At 40.0% G+C, this 22,062-nt stretch overlaps 1 protein-coding gene across 1 annotated transcript in view; it reads right to left on the bottom strand.

The window, feature by feature from the left end:
* Positions 1–22,062, bottom strand: part of LOC123389275 (protein eyes shut homolog) — a 108,423-nt gene that overhangs the window by 28,224 nt on the left and 58,137 nt on the right. The window contains exon 5 of the mRNA XM_045070409.1: positions 13,897–14,068. Coding sequence (XP_044926344.1) covers positions 13,897–14,068 — 172 coding nt within the window. The remainder of the gene's footprint in view (positions 1–13,896; positions 14,069–22,062) is intronic.

Genomic DNA, 22,062 nt, shown 5'->3' with positions numbered 1-22,062 from the left:
ATGACCTCAGCCAAAGCATGGCTGAATGCATCACCCAGGCACTCCATAAGCAGACAATTTAAATACAATGTAACAAGTGCTAAGATGAATACTGTGGGAGCCCTTGGGAAGGACATCTAAGCAATATTAGTGAATTCAGGGAAGGCTTCTGAAGTGAAATTTGCCTACATGAATGAGTGCCTTGAGAGGGAAGGGCAATAGAGATTAGGCTGGAAAAGAAGCTTTGAGTTCAAGGGCTTTGGCTAACAGGCTGAGATAGTTCAGCTTTTTTTTTTTTTTTTTTTTTAAGATTTATTTATTTATTTGACTGACAGAGATCACAAGTAGGCAGAGAGGCAGGCAGAGAGGGAGGTGGAAGCTGGCTCCCTGCTGAGCAGAGAGCCCAATGCTCCAATCCTAGGACCCTGGGATCATGACCTGAGCCAAAGGCAGAGGCTTAACCCACTGAGCCACCCAGGCGCCCAATAGTTCAGCTTTAAAAAAAAAAATTTTTTTTTTTTTAATTTTTAAGTAATCTCTGTATCTAATGTGGGGCTTGAACTTACAACTCCAAGATCAAGAGCCACATGCTCTGCTGACGGAGCCAGCCAGGTGTCCCAAGGTAGTTCAGCTTCTAAGTGACAGACATGGGGAATGACATGACTGATGAGGCATATTTAAAAATATTAAAAATTTGGTATGTATAGGATGACCCCATGGTGTAACAATAAACTCTCTATTGATGTAAGTTTAACCTTAGGGGGATCTTACTATTTTTTTTTTTTTTTAAGATTTTATTTATTCACTTAGAGCACAAGGGGAGGGGGAGACAGAGAATCCCAAGCAGACTCCCTGCTGAGTGTGGAGCCTGACCTGACATAGGGCTGGGTTTCTTAATCCTGAGATAATGAACTGCGTGGAAATCAAGAGTCAGACACCTGACCGCTGGAGCCACCCAGGTGCCCCAGATCTTACTGCATTTTTACCATTAGATGAGTTGGGGCACATTCAGACTGGTATGGCCATAGATTGTTTTTGTCATTAGAATAGGGGTTAGCAAACTTTGGAAGTATACGGTTTGCTTTGTGTCCATACAGACTCTGTTCCAACAACTCTGCCAACCATTGAAAGCAGCCACAGACAATCCACAAGTGCATGGACGTGGCTGTATCCCAATAAAACTTTATCTATGAAACCAGGTGATGGATCTGATTTGGCCCATAGGCCACGGTTTGCTGACCCCCGCGCTAGATCATTAACTGAATGGGGGCAGAGATCAGGTCTGTTTGACACTCTTTTGTAGTCCCAGGGGCTAAACCAGTTCCTGGCATAGAGTAATTTTTCACTGAATGTCTGGGGAATAAATGAACAAGTAAATGAATGAGTCATGGCTGGAGAATGAGCCAATGGATGGATGCAGAGGCTGGACAGGGAAATGGTTTTGAGGATGGAGAGGTAGAAGCAGATGTGACAAACATCTGGTAAATGCTGGTTGGAAAAATGAAAGACTATAGTAATGGCAATCATTTACCGAGGCTCACCATGCATGGGCCAGGCATTCTGCATAGCACTTTAGATGTATTAATTCATTTAATCCTCCTTAAGGTTAGGAGGACACTATTATCATCCTCATTTTGCAGAGGAGGAACCTGAGGAACAGAGAAGTTAAGCAAATTGCGTGGCGATTTGTGGCTGAGGGAGTCCCCGCATTTAACTGCTGTTCTGTATCTTTCGATCTATGGAAATCTTTGGGTTTCAAAATTAAATGACTGAAAGAAAATGGTACCATTATTGGGAATAGGGACATCTGGAGAATACAGTTTAGTGGAAACCTATAAAAATCTTCTTTGAGCTACATTGAGTTGGAGGTGATAGCTGGTGATAAAAGGGCTTTTTTCCTTTAAGTATCTAGTGACATGGCTCTTCACCTTGATGAGAAGCAAGGACCTAAGACCGATTTGTGGTTAAGTAGAACAGCAGACAAATGGCTGAAGCATCTATTGTATAAGCTAAGAATAGTCAAATGATCCTGAGGAATCATTGATGTTATACATAGAACTGTTCTCTCAAGTCCGTTCTGAAAATATTAGCTATCTTCCATTTTTAATACATAAAGAACAGTTTGTGCGTTCTTCTGCCTCTAAACATGGAGAGATGATAACACAGAAAAAGTGTTAGCACTTTAGAGATATGAGTAACAGCTGCTCACGATGGCAATCGAGATTGAGTCTTAGAGATTTTACTAATATAGTTAATTATTTTACATTGGTGTATTTAGAATGAAACTGATTTAAATTTCTAAATTGCAGATAAACTGGGTGTTATTAACAATTGACAATAGAAATATCTATGGATTAATTTTTTCTTGTTACAATAGATATTCAACATGAAGAATTTAATTTTCTTGTAATTAGGCAAGTCTAAGACTTCTGAAGTTTAGGATGAACATTGATAATATAAAAGTTAACTGAAAATGAGATGATGGAAGATTTAATATTCTGTGTTTGAATATCACTTAAACATCATTCACTTGCTTACTAAATATTTACCAAAACAGAAATATGGTGCACCACTCCCTGTTGTTATCAGGGTGAATTCGAAGCAGAAAACATGGTTTTGCTTCCGAAGGCCTTCATGATAATTTATTTACAACAAATTAATCGTGTGAAATATATATAATATATTTATTTTTTATTTTTTTTAAATTAAATTTATTTATTTTCAGCATAACATTATTCATTATTTTTTCACCACACCCAGTGCTCCATGCAATCTGTGCCCTCTCTATATATGATATATTTACATATACAATTCAAAGTTTATTAGGGCCTCACTTTAGCGCCAGGCACCATGTGAAGTACTTTGTAGCTAGTAACTCATTTAATACCCGTATTAACCCTCTGAGGTAAATCCAATTACTAGTTTTCTGTGTGTAGTTAAAACACAGAGACATAGAGAAGTTTAACCCCTGCCTAACCTCCTTTTTCAGTTTACCGCGTAGATTCTTATTGCTTTGCATAAGAGAGATTCTTTTATATATGTTGAGGGCAATGAGGGAAAATTATTTTAGTCGTCATTGTCAGATGTGAGTAGAAAGAAAAGCTCTTGGAGCGGGGCACCTGACTGGCTCAGTTGGTAGAGCATGTGCTCTTGATCTCAGGGTTGTGAGTTCGAGCCTCAAGTTGGGTGTAGAGATTACTTAAAAATAAAATCTTGGAAAAGAAAAAGCTCTTGGAGGAAATTTACCTTGAGCAGGATCTACAAAAAAGTTATGGTTAACAGATTTGTGGGTTTTCTCTGCATACGCAACATCACATACAGTACTTAAAACGAAATAATAAACTCACAGGAATAATGGAAGTAATGCATGTTATTTAGCAACATATAGTCACATGGCTTAAAGGGTTCCACATCTGCATATACAACTTATTTCTCTGCTATTTGAGGGAAAAGAGAAATATACATGAATCTCTTGTTGCACTGAATGGCTTCATTCTTGTTGGTTTGCTTTCCTTAATGATTTATTTCCATTTTAGTAGTAAGCTGGGACGATAAGGTAAGTGTGATATTGGATTCGAGCCTTTGAAAACTATGCCGACAAGCATGTAACAAGGGAACCTCCCTGTGCGGTGGAACGTGATGCCGAGGCTGAGCGTATCCACGAGGAAGGGCTGCCAGGATCGCTGCCCCTGCTGAGTTTCCCCTTGGCCCTCCCTTCCTTGCTGGTGATAGCACTCAGCAAACTCTTTGGTGACATCTCACGGAGTGTAGAAGGAGGAGAAGAAACTACTCTTTACCTACTAATAAAAGTGGTCTGTGCGCCCCAGTCCTCATGGTTCTGTCCTCCAAGGGGAGGGGCCGAAACAATCTTTTACGTCAACAGCTGGACTCCGTTTCTCTTAGTGACGAAATTGTCTTCAGGAAACTATTGACACGAGCTTCTTGGAGTAAATGGTGGGCCCTAGCAGACGTAATGTGAGCTTGAGCCTGGACTACAAAAAGAAAATAGCTAAACTGCTCTGCAAAGAGCCAGAAGGAAAATTTGGTTCATTCTAACCCAGAATCAGTTGGAGCAAAATGAAGCAAAGACAAGAAGACAAAGATTAAGTGGCGTGGATTGACCATGTATTTTTTCCTGCAGGGGTGGGATGACCAAAACACAAGCTGAAAGTTGTTTAGGTGGCCAGGAAATAAACGGTTCCCTTCTACAGCTGCACATATCCCTGCCCGCTGCACCAATATAAACCGCTGGATCTGTCTTAAAGTGTGAACGGTTTTGTTAATTTAATAGAAATCAAATAAGTTGTCACTTTCAGGCACACACTGTATGGAGTAGAGTCTGTATGGGTGGATGGGAGATTTGGAACCAGACAAGGTTTTGAGAGTATACCTAATCCTCCTGGAGTCTGCATTAACCTTGGAAAAATCTTTGGACCTTCACAGTGGATGGATGTAGCTCTCAAGGGTCTCAAGAAAGCAGCTGACATCTGAGCTACACAAAAAGCAGGAGAGAAAAGATATTCCCCTTAAACCACAGTAATAGGGACGCTTGCTAAAATCTACACTGAATTCGTAGTTCCGACCGTTATTTTCTCCCTGCTTTAATAAAGGAAGAGAAAGTATGAACTCCTTTCAGAACTTACATCCTTCAAACGCATTTTCCATAGGTGGCATCAAATAGCGGATTTGCAGAGTTTTGGCAGCTAAGAACTCAAGGTGGGGAAAGACTGGAATAAAAGAGCCCCACATTTTAAAAGTAGTTATCTATAACTGGTGGAATCATGTTATACTTTATTTTATACTTTATGAATTTTACAAATTAGACAAGATGTATATTATATGTACTATTGTTTTTTAATTCAAATATATGTAAAAGTATAAAAACATAGTATTGATCAACCTCTTTAACCAGTTTCAAATGATCAGTTTTTAGCTCTTTAGTTTCATGTGCTTCTCTGTTTACTCCCTTTTCTTTTTTGGACAACATATTTTGAAGTAAATCCAATTATCTGTAAATACTTCAGCATATATCATTAACAGATAATAAACTTAAAAAACCTCCACAACCAAATATTAGTATCATACCCAAGAAAAATAACGTTAATTCCTCATGATCGTCTAATTTTTGTGTTCAGTTAATTATGATCATCTCAAAAAAATTTGTCCTTTTTTTTTTTTGTTTTGACATTTCATAAGGATCCAAACAAGTTCTACAGATGATTCTGCATAGCAGAAGCAGCATCTTAAGGCTTCTTACTTAGATAAAAATTCTCCCTCTGCATTTCTTTCCATCCATATGCTTTTTGTGTTGTGTGTCCAGTAGAATTTACCATATTCTAGATTTGGTTGGTTAGATCCTTATAATATTACTTGACTCATTTTCATCAATTGCCCTGATTTTTCAGAGCCTGGTAGATATAGAGGCTCGATCAGATTCACTTTCAGGTTTTTTACTGCGTGAGAAGTGGTACTGTGTAGGTAATGACATCATATCAGGAGGTGCATAATGTATGCTCTACATTAAATTATGATGGGCCAGTTGGTTCAAGTGGTCTTAGCTTGATCCAAATACAGTTTTTTGTCAACCTTTCATTTTGATCCAAGCAGCCATTATTTTCTCTGATGGTTATAAAATGGTGATATTTCAAATTCTATTATTTATCCTGCACTTAGATTAGTTCAGTTCCTTCCCCCCGCCCCCAAGATTTTACTTATTTTCTTGACAGGGAACACAGGCAGGGGGAGCTGCAGGCAGAGGGAGAGGGAGAAGAAGGCTCCCTGCTGAGCAGGACCCTGGGATCATGAACTGAACTGAAAGTGGACGCTTAACCAACTGAGCCACCCAGGTGCTCCTAAATTATATTTTAGTTCACATCAATCATCTGGCTAGTTACTTTTATTTTGTATTAGTTACCTATTGCTTCATAATAAATTACTCCAGACCTTAATGGTTCAAGGCCATAATAACCATTTATTGTTAATACAGACTCATAATAGATTCCTCTGCTTTCAGGCTTGCCACCTGCCAATTCGTTCTCTATACAACTGCCAGAGGGTCTATAAAAAATAGAGTCCAACCATTATTAAACTCTTCAGTGGATAGAGTCATTTAATTCTTCAATCTCAAAATTTAAGGAAGGAATAAGTGCTAATGACTTTTTACCTAGCTTTGAAGTCAAAAGTTGTCATTTACAGAATATCTTATGATTTATACAGCTCAGCCCTATTCTGTGTGAGAAAGGACTGCAGAAGGATGCGTCTCCTAGGAGGGCCACTTGGAGGCTGGCTACTATACTCTTTCTAGGAAAGGAAGGTTGAACCTATACATCTTTCACTTTAGTCAAATTTCAGAATAATGAATGGTACATTAGCAACTTCCATAGGTGACAAGTTTTTTTTTTTTTAATCCCTTGGTGGAATATGTGTATGGAGTATCATTGCAACTACACGTATTTTATATATTGGCATGTTTAAATCCATTACAGACATTATTCTCTGGAATTCTGAGATGGTCCCATCTTTGGCCAGTGGGAGTCTCTTTAGGTTGGCTTCTGTCTTCTTTTAAAATTGCCCTAGTAGTCTTTGACAACTCTCCTGCTTTCAGGCACAAAAACATCCAGGATCGTATCATATATTTCCTACCCTAGAGCTGAATGTTCAATTATACGAAAAGTCCTGGTTTATTTATTCTTATTTTTTTTTTAGAAGTCCTGGTTTATTATTTTGTGGAAAATGCTATTTGGAAATAACAATTTTGGTATTAGAGTTTTCATTCTTACTGAATTACTGTTGCTCCTAGATTTCTTTAGTGGATATAGCTAGGAAATACGTACTTTAGAAGGAGAAAATCAGGTCATGAATTCATATGTTATTTCTAGTTACTCCCTTGGGTGATAGCCATCCATTCATCCATCCATCCATCAAGCTATCTTACTAAATAGCTATTTTCATCTTTATCTGTAGTTTCAAAATAATACCAATGCGACCACTAACATGGAGACTGTAGGATGCGAAATAAAATATCCCTATGGTTCTTTTTGTCCTTATGATATAACCCACTGTATAGTCAATTTATAATCAATTGAACTAAATCTTCTCTCTTAGGTTATGCTACCAATTTGAAATACAGTTAGATTCATTTATTTCCTTATTTTCTTTCAGGGCTTAAGAATTCCTCCTTTTCTATTTTCTGGGTGATTAAAAGTCCAGTTTTTTTTTGGGGGGGGTGAGCCTTGGTGATGGGTATTAAGGAGGGCACGGATTGCATGGAGCACTGGGTGTTACATGAAACAATGAATCATGGAACACAATTAAAAAAAAAAAAAACAAATCCACCTTTCGTCCCTGTCACTTCCTTGTTTTCTTTCTCATTCTACAGGTGGCAATTTATAATTTTTTTTCCTGTAATCTGCCTGTTTTTTTTTAATCCTTAGAAAAACATGACCATATGTGTATGTGTACATAAATACACATGTCTATGTGTATGTATTTATATCTATTTATCTCTTTCTATCATTCCCTCTTCTTGCATGCTTCTTTACCCTACTTTTTTCACTTGCTATATCCCGAGGATCACTCCACAGCAACATAGCAACATATAAAGATTTTCATAGCCGTGTCCTCTGTGGTGTAAATGTTCTCTAGCTTTACTTATCAGATGTGTAGTGATGCACATCTTGTATTTAAACGAAGAGACTTTGGTAGCACCAGTGTCTGTTTCTCTATAGCCTCACCACAAGATTAGACAAGTTTTTGAACTCTTAATCTTAGCCTTAACTTGGAACCCCTAGAAAACAGAGTCTAAAAGCAGTTGCACGGAAATGACGGGGTACTCTGCCTGGCAAGCAAGAGTGAGAGAGAGCAAAGTGAGGGGAAGGAAGAAAACCAAATGGGAGGTAGTGAGTTACCCAGCTGGCTACACCCGCTGGCTGCTTGGAGATGGGGTATTTCTTGAGGGGCTGGACAGAGCGATACAATTCTTGGGAATATTGAAGCAGGGAGAAAAGCACAGCGGGAGCAGATAGGATGACAGCAGGCCCTGTCACACCTCGAACAACAGAAGAAAGAACTCACTTTTACTGCATTGGCAAGGAAAGATTCAGGAGCATTATGAGCAGTAAAGAGACAGGAGAGGAATTTTTAGCAAGATTCAGAGGGAGGGAGGTTGGGGAGCACGGCACTAGTTGGCAAACGGCACCATCCCACAGAGGAGCGCTAGGAGACTGCACGAAACCCTTGCTGGGTGAAAGCAGAAGACAACAATGAACAAAGAATTCTTAATTTGGAGAGTTTGGGGGACCCCAGAGAGTCTACGATTGGGCACGATAGTTTGGAAACCTCCAAAATTTTATGCAAATTTTTGTGTCTTAAGCGTGTTTATTTTTCAGAGGAAAGGATTTTTAGATTTCACCTGATTCTTGGACATCTGTGAGCCAAAAATAATCAGGAAACCCAGCGGCAGTGAGATTCTGCACTCATGGATAGATTTATGTTGTGAATAAGCCTCATTTATGAACTCAGTGTAAGTCTCGGGTGCCTTTCACATCTTACGGCCACATTCTCTCTGAACTCCTATCCCACTTACTGTCTGTGCAGCTCACTTTTACATTTAGCTTGGTTTTTGTAAGTTTCGGTTTTCCTACCCTGTGCTTTTCTTTCTTTCCTTAAAAAAAAAATTTATTTATTTATTTATTTGACAGAGAGAATGAGAGAGAGAGAGAGATCACAAGTAGGCAGAGAGGCCGGTAGAGAGAGGGGGAAGCAGACTCCCTGCCGAGCAGAGAGCCCGATGTGATGTGGGGCTGGGCTCGGGGCTGGATCCCAGGACCCTAAAGTCCTGACCTGAGCTGAAGACAGATGCTTAACCCGGGCGCCCCTATCCTGTGCTTTTCTTAAAGGAACAAGCCTCACATCACCCTCAGTCATCGTCAGAATATGACCTTAAGGTGTGAAAAGAAACTGAGACATACTAAACATGTTGAGTTGATTTGAGCAAAGATTGATTTGAACCGGGTAGCCTCCAAGCTAGCAGAGAGAAAGGAGCTCTGAGGAGCTGTAGCAAATGAATGCCTTTGACGGCCAGCAGGGAGTGGGAAACAAGGAAGTTACAGTGGCAAGAAAGCAGACTGGTTGTGGCAAGATCTTGTTCCTTTAGAGGATGGCAGGGATCTACCAGGCAGGTTATCTAAGTCGTTGCTGATCAGGCGATTCACGACTGACTGGTTTCAGACTCCACTTCTGGGACAGCCTAAACTCTAATTAAGTCAAGTATCGGTTTGGCGCTGTAGGGCTGAGCATAAGCAACTCTATTTGGGGCCTATTGTCTTGTTTTTAACAAAGGTCAAGCAAAATGCAAATTGAATGAAGTAAAATCTGCTTAAAAACCTGTTGCACAAAACGCATGTACATATATGGATAAGTCACAACTAAACAGATCTCTTCTTTTAGCCCTGGCTGCTGACTAATAACCGAAATAGCTTACTGGTTCTCTGTTGCATCAGAGCTCATCCCAGGAGCATGAAGGCCTTCCATGAACTCTGCCTAATTTTACCCTCATTTGAGAAACAGCATTAGGACACAGCTGGATCTTTGTATGCTGACATACTTGGAACAGGAAAGCAGGGCCTGCAGGGTTTACTGAGTCCAGAGTCCTCACCTCATCAAACCCGACCCCCTACCTTACTTGGCACAAGACTTTCCCTTATGTATCCATAAGGTCTCCTACTCCCACCTGTGAGGCAGATAACCAAAGGATCATTCTGAGGGTTTTTTTTTTTTTTAAATGTATACCATCCAGCTATGCATTGGTAAGACACTCTGAGCAATTTTGAGAGTTTGCATGAAACACCATGAAATTTATGCTTCTGGGCTGGGACTTGCTTTTTGAGCATTTAAAAAATATTGTGTTTTATTTATTTGACAGACAGAGACCACAAGGAGGCAGAGAGGCAGGCAGAGAGAGAGGAGGAAGTAGGCTCCCTGCTGAGCAGAGAGCTGACGCTGGGCTCAATCCCAGGACCCCGGGATCATGACCTGAGACCCCGAAGGCTTTAACGGACTGAGCCACACAGGCGCCCCTAGAGGAAAACTTCTTAAACACCACTGAAAAGTACATTACAAAGAAAACATCTTTTAAAAAAGGATTCCTATTATTGAGATTGGAGCAGAATTACAAACCTTACTGAAAGGAGTAAAATTCTCTGTAAACTCCTGCTACTAGTAGAACTGAATATCTGTGAGTGGGAACCTTAATATTTTTAAACAGCTTTAGTGAGGCATAATTTATATACCATAAAATTTGCCTCTTTTAAATTCAGGAAGCTGTACTTTAAGTAAGTTATTATATGCAATAGTCACAAGAGCTACTTCTGCCTGTACAGTAGTGCTTCACGTGTAGTCAATACGGTGACTATTTTGTTATTTTACTTATTTATTTATTTAAAATATTTTATGTATTTATTTGACAGACAGAGATCACAACAAGTATGCAGAGAGGCAGGCAGAGAGAGAGGAGGAAGCAGGCTCCCCGTGGAGCAGGGAGCCCGATGTGGGGCTTGATGTGGGGCTTTATCCTGGCTGAGACCATGACCTGAGCCGAAGGCAGAGGCTTAACCCATGAGCCACCCAGGCTCCCCTTGTTGTTATTTTAGTAAGAAGATCCCAAACATTGGTCCTAATTTTGATAAGAAAGATTTATAATCCTGTAAAGAAACTTGTCAGAGGTGTCGTTCCCATTGTACATGATTAGGCAAGTCTATGAGTTATTCAAGTCAAGGCTCTCAAGTTAGACCATAAGAAACAGCTTTCCACCCACACAGGAATTGATGAAACCACCAGGGTTTGTGTTACAAGGCAAGCTACTTCCAACTTGGAGAAAATATGAAAAGTCAATTGAAGTCAACTTCATTAAAAAAATTAAGAATAAATGAACAGATTACATCCTGCGGCTAAAGAGATATTTAACACTTTTGTTACCTTACTATATCATTAGCTGCTTTAAAATTCATTTCTCGTTATTTAGGTTCTGGAGAGAACTTTCATCCTGGAGCTAGAACATTCAATTTGGGGGCCTGCTATACTACTTTTAAAGTGTTGGTTTATCCTCTTGATTCACTCGCAATCTCTGAGGCTTACTTTCCCATCCATTAAATCGGGACTAGGATATTTGCTGCGACTAATTTAGGAAGGTGTGATTAGGAGCAATGGAAATAATGTATGCAAAAATGCTGCTGTGCAATTGTATGGTATTACTTTTGTTACCACAGATCAAGAAGATTTTCTATATTACTCAAGATGATCTGCAAATTGTTTTTAAGTGTCTATCTACACTTGCTGTATTTTCCAAGATAAACACCTGTGGCTTTTAAATGGAAGCAGGCCCTTTATCCCATATGGAATTATGACGAGTTGGAGTGAATTTCTTACGTGGTCCTTCAGTTTCCTCTACTTTCTTACTGTTACTTCTATTCTTTACTACTATCAGTTTACTTATTATCACATTAAAAGATGACAAAAACACCTCATAGATGACCTGAAGAATGACCACATTTCCTTAGATAAAGTGAGGTAAATTTGCTTTTTTGAATAACTAAGCTTAGTTAAATAGCAAATTAGAATGCATAAGTTGTAAAGCAAACCTAAAGATTTCATTAAAGATTGTAAAGAAGTAACAACAAAATCATAATGGTTAAGCTAATTCAAACATATCTTTATGAAGGTGGTGTCCCAAGCCTCAGGTTTTGTCCTAAGTACCTCCATGGCCTTGAGCACATTACACATTTTTTCTTCGCAAGTTTCCATACAATTCAGCTAATATTTTAAATTTAAATTTAAATTTAATGTCCAAGGCACATTAGATGCCTTGGACATTCCAGAACACCAAGACTTTTCATTCTTGTTTTGGATTAATTTAGATTTGATTCCCCACTGACCTTCCTCCCACAATCGTAATTGGTAAGTCATAACATCCCATAAATATTTCTCTGTAATATCTTCTAAATTAATTCTTTCCTTTTTTATGGCTATTTATTAAAACCAGTCCCTTCATAATGTACTTAGATTTTCCAAAACTGTCTCCTACTGATACTCCGATATATCCATGCTGTAAGGGGATGTCGACAGGATTGTCTTCACCGTGGCTTTCTCCTGCCTAGAAACTGCTTCTGTCTCATTCTTGAGGACAATCAAATCTGTTATCTATCACGTCAATTTCCCATCCTCCTATACTTCTTGTGTCCCATTTCATATAGCTAATCAATTACAGTATTAGGTTTAGTCAGTTTGGCTTCATACTCATGATCGTCATGGGGTCACCTTGCTTGTCCTTACACTGGCACTTGTGTTTAGAACCCTTGGAATGAAGATTACTTCTACTTTTTCCTGGAATAGCTACTCATAGGTTCATGAACTGAACAAATAATTAATGAATGCCTATTCTATGCTGGGCAGCTCTTCAAGGTGTGAGGGATACAATGGTAGAATGAGAGATCAGGCCCATTGTCAGGGGAAAATAATAACTAACATGTAAACAAGCAAACAAATAAAATTTGAGAATAATATTTATGGAGAAAATAAAAATATGATGATGTGATAGAGAATGAATGGAGGGGGGGATAGTTTTGGGTTGCTCTAAGGGGGAGCATCTTCCTGAGGAGGTGATAAGGAGGCAGCCAAACGGAGACTAATGGCAAGGGTGCCCCCTGCTGGAAGATACCGTGTACCGGTCTAGAAACCGCAATGAGCTGGGTGTATTCCAAGGACAGAGGTAGACTAACTGGACTTGAGCATACTGAGGGAATGAGAGAGAAGGTCCAAGAGGCTGCCATGGCCAGATCATGGAGGGCCTTATCAGTTATGGTGGAGGCTTTAGATTTTACTCTACATGTCCTAAGAAGTCACTGGAGAGTAGTTTTGGGTAAGACATAGGAAGATCTAATGGTATCTCCTCTCTACCTCTCTACCACCTCTCTAACTCCCCTCTACCTCCACCACCTCCCCATCTGCTTCCTGCCAAGAAGCCTTTCCTCACCAACTCAGTGCATCGTAATTAGCAGTCGTTTGAACATTGCACTTTGCTTTGGGTTATTTTCTGGTGAGGAGGTGGGGGAGAACTGTTCAGGGGAGGTAAGGGATTCACGTAGGTGTTAAAAAACTGGGTGCTTTTCTACCCTTGTCTTCCAGGGGATGTTCTGATATCTTACTTCCCGAATTGCTCTGCAGGGAGCTAGCTTAGTGGCGAAGGGCATCATGCCTCCTGACATGCCCTGTGGGACAATGCTGACTGATCACTTTGTGGCTGTCTCATACAGATGGAGAACAGCTATGATGTAAGAAACTGAATTGAATAGCTAGAGTGGAAGAAATGGAAGGACGCACTGCTTACGTCCTCTTTCTTTGGCATATTCCCAGAGCACCCTCTCACACTACATATGCGCCGGGAGGTGCCCAAGAAAAGAGGTTCCTTACAAGACAACACTCCTTTGTTCTTCCCACTCAATAGGTCATTTTCTTTCATACTAACGTAGTTTGGAAGTCAAATCACACAGCTTTGCGAGGGTCCACCTAGCGAGAGGCCCTTTATGACAGAGCTCAAACCCAAATACGAAAGCGAATCTGGTAGGCAAACCCTTGATGAACGTTTCTGGTAACACTCTCAACGCTATGAATTCAAGATTCTTTTCCATGGTGTCTGGAATGAGATGTAGTGGCTTATTTCCATTGTTTAAAAGAATTGAGAAGATGGCATAAATGTTGCACGGACCCTTCCCAGGTGCTTTTATCCGTCGCCCAGTCACCTAGGAAGTCACATCAAAATATTTTGAAAGTGAGCATCGGTGTGGGTTTCTAGTGTGTATGAGTGGAGTGCTGCTTAGCACGCAAATGACCTACCAGTTTCTTACTTAATAATGTTATACTTACTAAGCAGCAGATCTACCCTCTATGCATGTCCCACCGTTGGCACATTTCATTAAGCTGCAGGGAGAAGCATCGCACTGGTCAACGCTGCGCCCGGCGGTTGGGTGGCCCTCAGGGTCTCCCAGGTCTCTGAAACGGCCCTTCTCAGTACGAACTTGCACAGTGAAAATGCAACCTTGGAGAAAGGCAAAAATACTTCATATTAAAACACTGGAAGAAACAGACAAAACAAGAAGAGAATTTTTGAAGAAGCACTTCTTTCATGATAAAGTAATATATGTCAATTTTTAAAAAAAAGACTATAAAAATATAAAAACACAGAAGCACAGAGAAAAAAAATTATTTTTTTACAGTATCAACACTGTAGAAAAGACAATGTTTTTTTTTTGTTTTTTTGTTTTTTAAGATTTATTTATTTATTTGAGAGAGAGAGAGTGAGCAGGGGTGGGGCAGAGGGAAAGAATCTCAAGCGGACTCCACCACCTAGAGTGGGCAGCCTGAGATCATGACCTGAGCTAAAACTAAGAGTCGGCTGCTCAACCAACTGAGCCACCCCTTGCCCCCAGAAAAGACAATTATTAACATTTTGGTATGTATTATATACCACTAATTATTAACATACTAATTATTATGCACATAGCAGTTTTTCTATGGTTAGCTGTGTTTTCTTGTAAACAAAACATTAAACTGCATTAAACTCTATAATATATAGTATTCCAAGCATTTGTATAGCATAAATACCATTAACCCTTTTTTCTTTTTCTTTTTTTTTTTAAGATTTTATTTGTTTATTTGAGATCACAAGTAGGCAGAGAGGCAGGCAGAGAGAGAGAGAGGGAAGCAGGCTCCCTCCTGAGCAGAGAGCCGGATGTGGGGCTCGATCCCAGGACCTTGGGATCATGACCTGAGCCGAAGGCAGAGGCTTTAACCCACTGAACCACCCAGGTGCCCCCATTAACCCTTTTTTCATAGCATTAACTATTTTTAAATGATGGCCTACTGTTGTTTCATATAATATACCAAGTTAACCTTCAAATATTGGGCAATTGACTCATTTCTACTTTTTTGCTATTAAAAATAATTCTGTGATTAACATTATATGGATATTCTTTGTGTATTTGCTAATTATTTTGTTAGTATTATTTTCTAGTAGTAATACTACTAGCACAAAAGATATGAATGCTTTGAAGGATGTCCCAGTGTCATAGATATTTTGCACAATTTTATTTTCCCCACTCACTACTGGAGCATCTGCTTCTTCATAATCATCACATGCAAGAGATTATTGTGTTTCCTTTTAAAATGAAATAAAGAATAAGATTTTCTTTTGCTATTTTTAAAATAAATTTAAATATATTTTTTTAAGATTTCATTTATTTGTTTGTCAGAGAGAGAGAGAGAGAGAGCACACATACAAGCAGGCACAGTGGCAGGCAGAGGCTGAGAGAGAAGCACACTCCCTGTGGAGCAAGGAGCCTGATGCAGGACTCGATCCCAGGACCCTGGGATCATGGCCTGAGCTGAAGGCAGTGACTTAACTGACTGAGCCACCCAGGCGTCCCTTTCTTTTGCTATTTTTAATTGGGGTTGAAAACCTCTTAGTAAATTTATAAGCCATTTGTATTTCTTCTTTTTCATTTGTTCATTATGTATTTTTCCCCCTCTATTCACCACTTTAAACATTAATTTGGAAGACCTGCTTACATAATGAGTGTATTAGTTGTTTGTCCTATATTGTTAATACTTTCCTCAGTTTAATATTTGCCATTTAATCTTTCTTATGGTGAAGCTCTTATTTTTTTATGTAGAGAAGTTTGTAATTTTTATGTTGTCTCATTTCTCTTTTTTTCTCTCACGGACTAGTCTCTGCATATATCCTTAGAAAGGTTTTTCCCACGTATACACTGAATGATCTTACTGATATATGGAATCTAAATAAAATTTAGCTCATAGAAGCAGAGTGGAATGGTGGTGCCAGGGGCTGGGAGTGGGAGAAATGGGGAGAGGTTAGTCAAATGGTACCAACTTTCACTTATAAGATGAGTAAGTCCTGGGGATCCAATACGCAGCATGCACCTATAGTCAATAATACTGTCTTATATACCTGAAATTTCCTAAGAAAGTAAATTGTAAGTGTTCTTACCACACATACATACAAGGTAGCCATGTTAGTTGATGAATGTGTTAACTCGACCATAGTACTCTTTTCACAATGTATATGTATTCCAAATCATAACATTCTACACCTTAAATATATACTATTTTATTTGTCAATTGCATTCAGTAGTGCTGGGAAAAGAAAGATCTTTAACACCCCAAGATTAGGAAAATATAAACAAAAAGGTCAGTTCAACAAAGACTTTATATGCAACTATTTGGGACCCTGAAATGTATTATAATTTTACTTCTCTCCTTCAACACTTACAGTTTATTTATAAAGTATTTTTAAGTCAATATGGTTATCAGTCATAGTGTCTTTAAAATGAGAAAATAAAGGCTAGCCTAGATATTATTTTTGAAACTTTAAGGAGCTAAAAGCATGGAATAATTCCTCATGGTGAAAAAGATGGGCTCAGTTTTGAAAGGTCATGGATTTACTTTCCAACTTAATTTCCACTGGCATTTTCACTGACGAGCACCTCTCTCAGCAGGCACTGATATTTTCTTATTGTGAGAGAACAATGATTGTCCTGCCTCAGATTTAACCTTTGTTATTTCTCCAAGTCTTGCCATCTGCTCTTACACACAAAAAAAGCACTGCACAAAATGAAGAAATTAATGAATTCAACTAGCTGTATACAGAATAGCCAGGTAACTTAATTAACAAAGTAGGGTTTCCCATGCTTTTTGCAGAGTGAAATGCACTCGGCAGAAAGCAGAAGTGTAAGTATAGAGTGGAGTCATGTGGCTTTGGGTTCAAGAGCCACACTGTGGGTAGCTGATCCAAGCCCGAGTGCCAATCTTTGTGCTTTTAAAATGGGGACAAGAGTAACTATTCTGTGAATTAAGAGGAATGGGGTAATATCCATAAACTGGCCAGTATAATCCTCGGCAATTAGCAGGTGGCATACTCATACTCTGTCTCCCTAATTGTCTCAAGACATTTACTGCCTTTATAAAACTTTTTTTTTCTTTTTAGCAAAAATTGAGCTTTTTGTAGTTTTTATAATCATGCACTTAAAAGAAAAACTTGCAAATGACTATAACAAATATTAAATTCTGAAATGTTTCATTTAAAACCACTTTTCCTTTGTATGGATAAATGAAGTGCTTTTGTTATGAGGAACTGCTGAAATAGATTTTTGGCTAAAAACATGGCAGTGCTATATTTAGAGAAACATTTGGCTAATACAAATAGTTAAATGTGTTTATTTTACAGAGAAGTGCTTCGTGTCAGCCAACATATGCAGTTTACGGGCAATGACAGTTGAAGCCATATGTAGAATATATACTGCATATTTTCAGTCCTACTAACACAGCAAAGTATAATCTGCTTAGTATCACAACATGCAGGGGCGCCTGAGTGACTCTATTGGTTAAGCCTCTGCCTTTGGCAGAGGTTGTGACCTCGGGTTTCTGGGATCGAGTCCAGCATTGGACTCCTTGCTCAGCAGGGAGCCTGCTTCTCCCTCTGCCTCTGCTCCTCCCCCTGCTTGTGTTTGCTCTCCCAAATAAATAAGTAAATAAAATCTTAGGAAAAAAAAGTTTAGCACCATGCACCACATATTCAATACATACCTCCTGCAAATGATAAAGTACTTATGATAAAGACGTGGAAGACATCAGCCGTGTGTATCATATAAGTGGTGGCATTTTTTGGACAGTAAGATAATACTTAAATTGTGGCAATAAATCCTTTCTCCCCCTCACCTTGTGTTCTGGTTTTGAAAAGTACCATGCCATTAAAAAGAGAGAAAGAGAGAAAACTGAACTAGCAAGAAACTGACCATACTGGCAGAACAAGGTGTTTTAGTTGGAATAACATGTTCTTTACAGTGTTGTCGATGAATCTGAATCGATTTCATGCCCACTCTGGTATTCAGTTGAGTGATAAATACTGAGTAATACTGAGTATGGTATTGATACCATAAATACTGGTATCAATGAATCCGCACTGCTGTAACACTAGAATAATAGCTGAGACGGTAGATTTCCCCAGGTTCACATTGACCAGAGTAACTTCTGGTTCCACGTTAGGACTAAATAGGTCAGTCAGTGAAAGCAACAGATCTTGGAACCCTGACGAACGTGAGGGATCTTCTTCATATAAAATTGCACATGGGGGGGGCACCTGAGAGGCTCAGTGGGTTAAAGCCTCTGCCTTCGGCTCAGGTCATGATCTCAGGGTCCTGGGATCGAGCCCCACGTCGGGCTCTCTGCTCAGTGGGGTGTTTGTTTCCCCCTCTCTCTGCTTGCCTCTCAGCCTACTTGTGATCTCTCTCTCTGTCAAATAAATAAGTAAAATCTTTAAAAAAAAATGCACATGGGCACATGCGCAATTATGGGTGTGGTTTCAGAAGACTCAAGGACCCACTGAATCCCACCCAGGAACCTCAAGCTGAGAACCCTGCAGCTTGGGAAGAGATGTAACTTTGGAGAGGAGGGTGGAGTTCTTACAGCAGGTGAGAGAGTAAGGCCTTCTCTGTCTGGCTTATGTCGATTATTCTGGTTAAGGGTTAAATATCCTCAAGATCTTCATAAGTATTAAAGATTATACGGAAGTCATGGCTCAATAGAAACCATTTCCAGAACAAAAACAAATGGGCTTTATCAAGAGTAGGGATTTATATTTTAGACAGGGAACTTCTGGATTAGAGTCATTTATCACTAGTGTTTATAAAAATATGAAAGCCCAAGTCATATACTCTTTTACTATGTGTAATCACCACTCTAAAGCATATGTGGTAACCTTAGTCTATTGGGTTTTTTTTCTTAAAGATTTAAATTTATTCATTTGAAGAGATCACAAGCAGGCAGAGAGGCAGGCAGAGAGAGAGAGGAAGAAGCAGAGAGCCTGATGTGGAGCAGAGAGCCTGATGTGGACTCGATCCCAGGACCCTGGGATCATGACCTGAGCCGAAGGCAGAGGCTTTTAACCCACTGAGCCACCCAGGTGCCCAACCTTAGTCTATTTATTAAAATTTTTCATGAAACTCTGCATTTGTTTTATTATGATTAATTAATACAGTGGCTTCCAAATTCATGGAAGCTTATTGAAATGCAAATTTATTTATTTATTTATCGAAATGCAAATTTTTAGATTCCACCACAGATGTCATGATGAGGTTGTTCTGGCATAGTGTCCAGAAATCTATATATATATATATATTTTTTTTTTAAAGATTCCATCCATTTATTTGACAGACAGAGATCACAAGTAGGCAGAGAGGCAGGCAGAGAGAGAGAGAGGAGGAAGCAGGCTCCCTGCTGAGCAAAGAGCCTGATGCGGGACTCGATCCCAGGACCCTGAGATCATGACCTGAGCCGAAGGCAGCGGCTTAACCCACTGAGCCACCCAGGTGCCCCAGAAATCTATATTTTAAGGAAATTATCCTATATCCTTCTTTACAGACAGTAGTAGTGGGTCATGCTGTGATCCGGTTGTGATGGTACACGTGCAAGAAGTATCCAAAATTTTCAGAACATAGAGAACGTGTGTTAATAATGGACGAGAGGCAGTCAGCAGGGGAGGATTCAAGAGACAAGTGATAAGATTAGGGGCTTTCAAGGTCATGGAACTTCCATGAGATCAGATTAAGAGGCATTTGCTGAGACAACCTGCCCAAGACTTAGATCCCGGGAACCCTGGCAGCCGACGTGGTTCCAGGTGTGCACAATCCTAGTGTTTCTGTCAGAAGAAGGACCTGCTGTGTGCTTGCTGCACTCGGCTCCCCGACACACTTACCGACAAAATGACTGGTTTGGGGAGAGCCTCTGTTCTCATTAGCAAGTGTACAGAAAATTCATAATACAAGGGAGAAAATCACACGAGAAAACCACAGGAAGCCCTAGATTTCAATAAATCTGACGATATCAAATCCAAGGACACGCGATAGAATTATAATAATATCAACATACATCGAGTGTTTATCATGCATTAGTTTTGGGGATAAGCATTTACTATAATTATTTCACTTAATTGATTAACTCAGAAGAACCCTATGAGGTAGATATTTTTCTCCTCTGAGGAGAAAAGAGAAGGAAATGGAAGCGTCGAGAGTCCGAGGGGCAGGCTACAAGTTAGGTAGTAGCTACGTGGCAGAGCCTGAATCTGAGGACGCCCTGACTCCAGAGCCTGCTCCTAACCGGTGTCCGCACGTGTAGTGAAGAAGGAGAAGCCAGTGTCTGAGAGGAGCTGTGCCCCGTCCCACCAGCAGCGCCGTCATTGTCACCGATGTGAAGCAGGCACCGTAAGCCAGGCGCCAACCTTGTGCTCTCTCAGCATTCCCTCAATTTCAGAGCTACACAGGAGAGAAGTGCTGCTCTTACTCCATTTGACAGGTGAGGCACAGTGAGGCACGGGGAAATGACTGCCCTGAGGCTTGTAGGTGGCAGAGCTGGGGTGCACACCCCAGCTGGTTCTTGGGTTTCAGAGTCCACGCTCTTATCCCTATTCCCGGAGTATTGACGTAAGCCTCGTCTGTGAATAAATGACAGCAAGGTTTGATGACCCCCTCCTGCCCCCAGGGTCTCCACTTGCTAAGGGGAAGATGCACATCTTTGTATTCATAAATTTACCCATCCTTTTTCTTGAATATAGTGTTTTTAAGAACTCATTGATTTGTCATGCCCTTACAATCCTTTCCAGATGATCTGCTGCTGTGCAAGAACTGTCGAGCTCCTACATTGAGCAGAGCGCCTTAATATGCTTTAAACTCATCTGTAAGACCCTTCTGAGACTCCGCACTGATTACATATTCAAGGAAAAAGTTTCCTGGACAGCCTGGGCAGATGAACTCATTTTACCGGAAGATTACCTTGTATCACGTGGGTTAGCTGTGTTGCTTTCGTATTTTCCAGTACATGGGCTCCTGCATCCGTGTTTCGGCAGAAGTCGGGGAAGGTGGGGAGAAGGATGCTGCCAGGTAGGCAGAGGACTCAAGTGCCTGGAATGGCTTGTGATGGCAACTCCTGTCCTGCCGAGATGTGCCTCACACCCTGCTCCCTATTCCTGGACTTCTGCCAGAGAGTAGGCTGGTCGCGGGCGGGTGGCCCAGGACTCTATAACCAACAGCTCCTTGAGCAAATATTCTGAGACTAGGATCCGTCAAAAAGCTTATTTTCACCAAATGCACTATATAATAATTCAATGCATGTCTTTATCTCACCACTCTACTGTGTAATCAGCTTTGTGGGAGAAGGTCTGAGTCTATTTCCCTTCTGAACACAGAGAGACAGACTAAGACAATACAATCACTTGCTCAAGCATAATGTTCCCCCTTAACCCTCTTCACTTATGGGCTACACCTCGGTGGTGTGTGGATCAGTTAACCGCTGTCATTTCTCACCTGCATATCAAGTGTGCTCCAAAGTTAGTTGGAGTTTTAGTTTTTACTGTGACTCTGTGAGGTTTACCTTTCTTGCCCTATATTAAAAAGCACTATATATATGTATATATATATATATATATATATATATATATATATATATATAAATTAGAGGCAGCTGGGTGGCTCAGTCAGTTGAGCATCTGCCTTCGGCTCAGGTCATGATCCCAGGGTCCTGGGGTCCAGTCCTGCCTTGGACACTCTGCTCAGGGGGAGTCTGCTTCTCCCTCTCCCTCTGTCACTGCTCCTACTTGTGATCTCTCTCTCTCTCTCTCTGTCAAATGAATAAATAAAATCTTAAAAAAAAAAAACTTAGCCATGCCCCTGATTCCCCCATATCATGCTCTATTTTTCCTTCCCCCCCCTACAGAATTTGTCAGCTTATACTCTTTTCTTATAGTATTTTTACTTACTCATCATATTCAGTGTTTATTGTCTTTACCCAACTGGAATGTACACTCACAAGGGCGGGGATCTTTGTTTTCTTCATGGAAACACAATACACAGGTAGTACATAGGTAGAAATTGATGAATGAACAGGGACCGAATGCTTTCTATTAAAACCAGATTTTGATCAAATCTGATTAGAAAGAAATCCATATTTCTGGTTTTGGAACAAGAA

The sequence above is a fragment of the Mustela putorius genome, unplaced genomic scaffold (genome assembly GCF_011764305.1).
Source record: "Mustela putorius furo isolate JIRA1106 unplaced genomic scaffold, ASM1176430v1.1 tig00003969_pilon_pilon_pilon, whole genome shotgun sequence".
NCBI classification, from domain to species: Eukaryota; Metazoa; Chordata; class Mammalia; order Carnivora; family Mustelidae; genus Mustela; species Mustela putorius.
The sequence above is the reverse complement of the archived record's forward strand: the minus strand, read 5'-3'. Positions and strand labels throughout refer to the sequence as shown.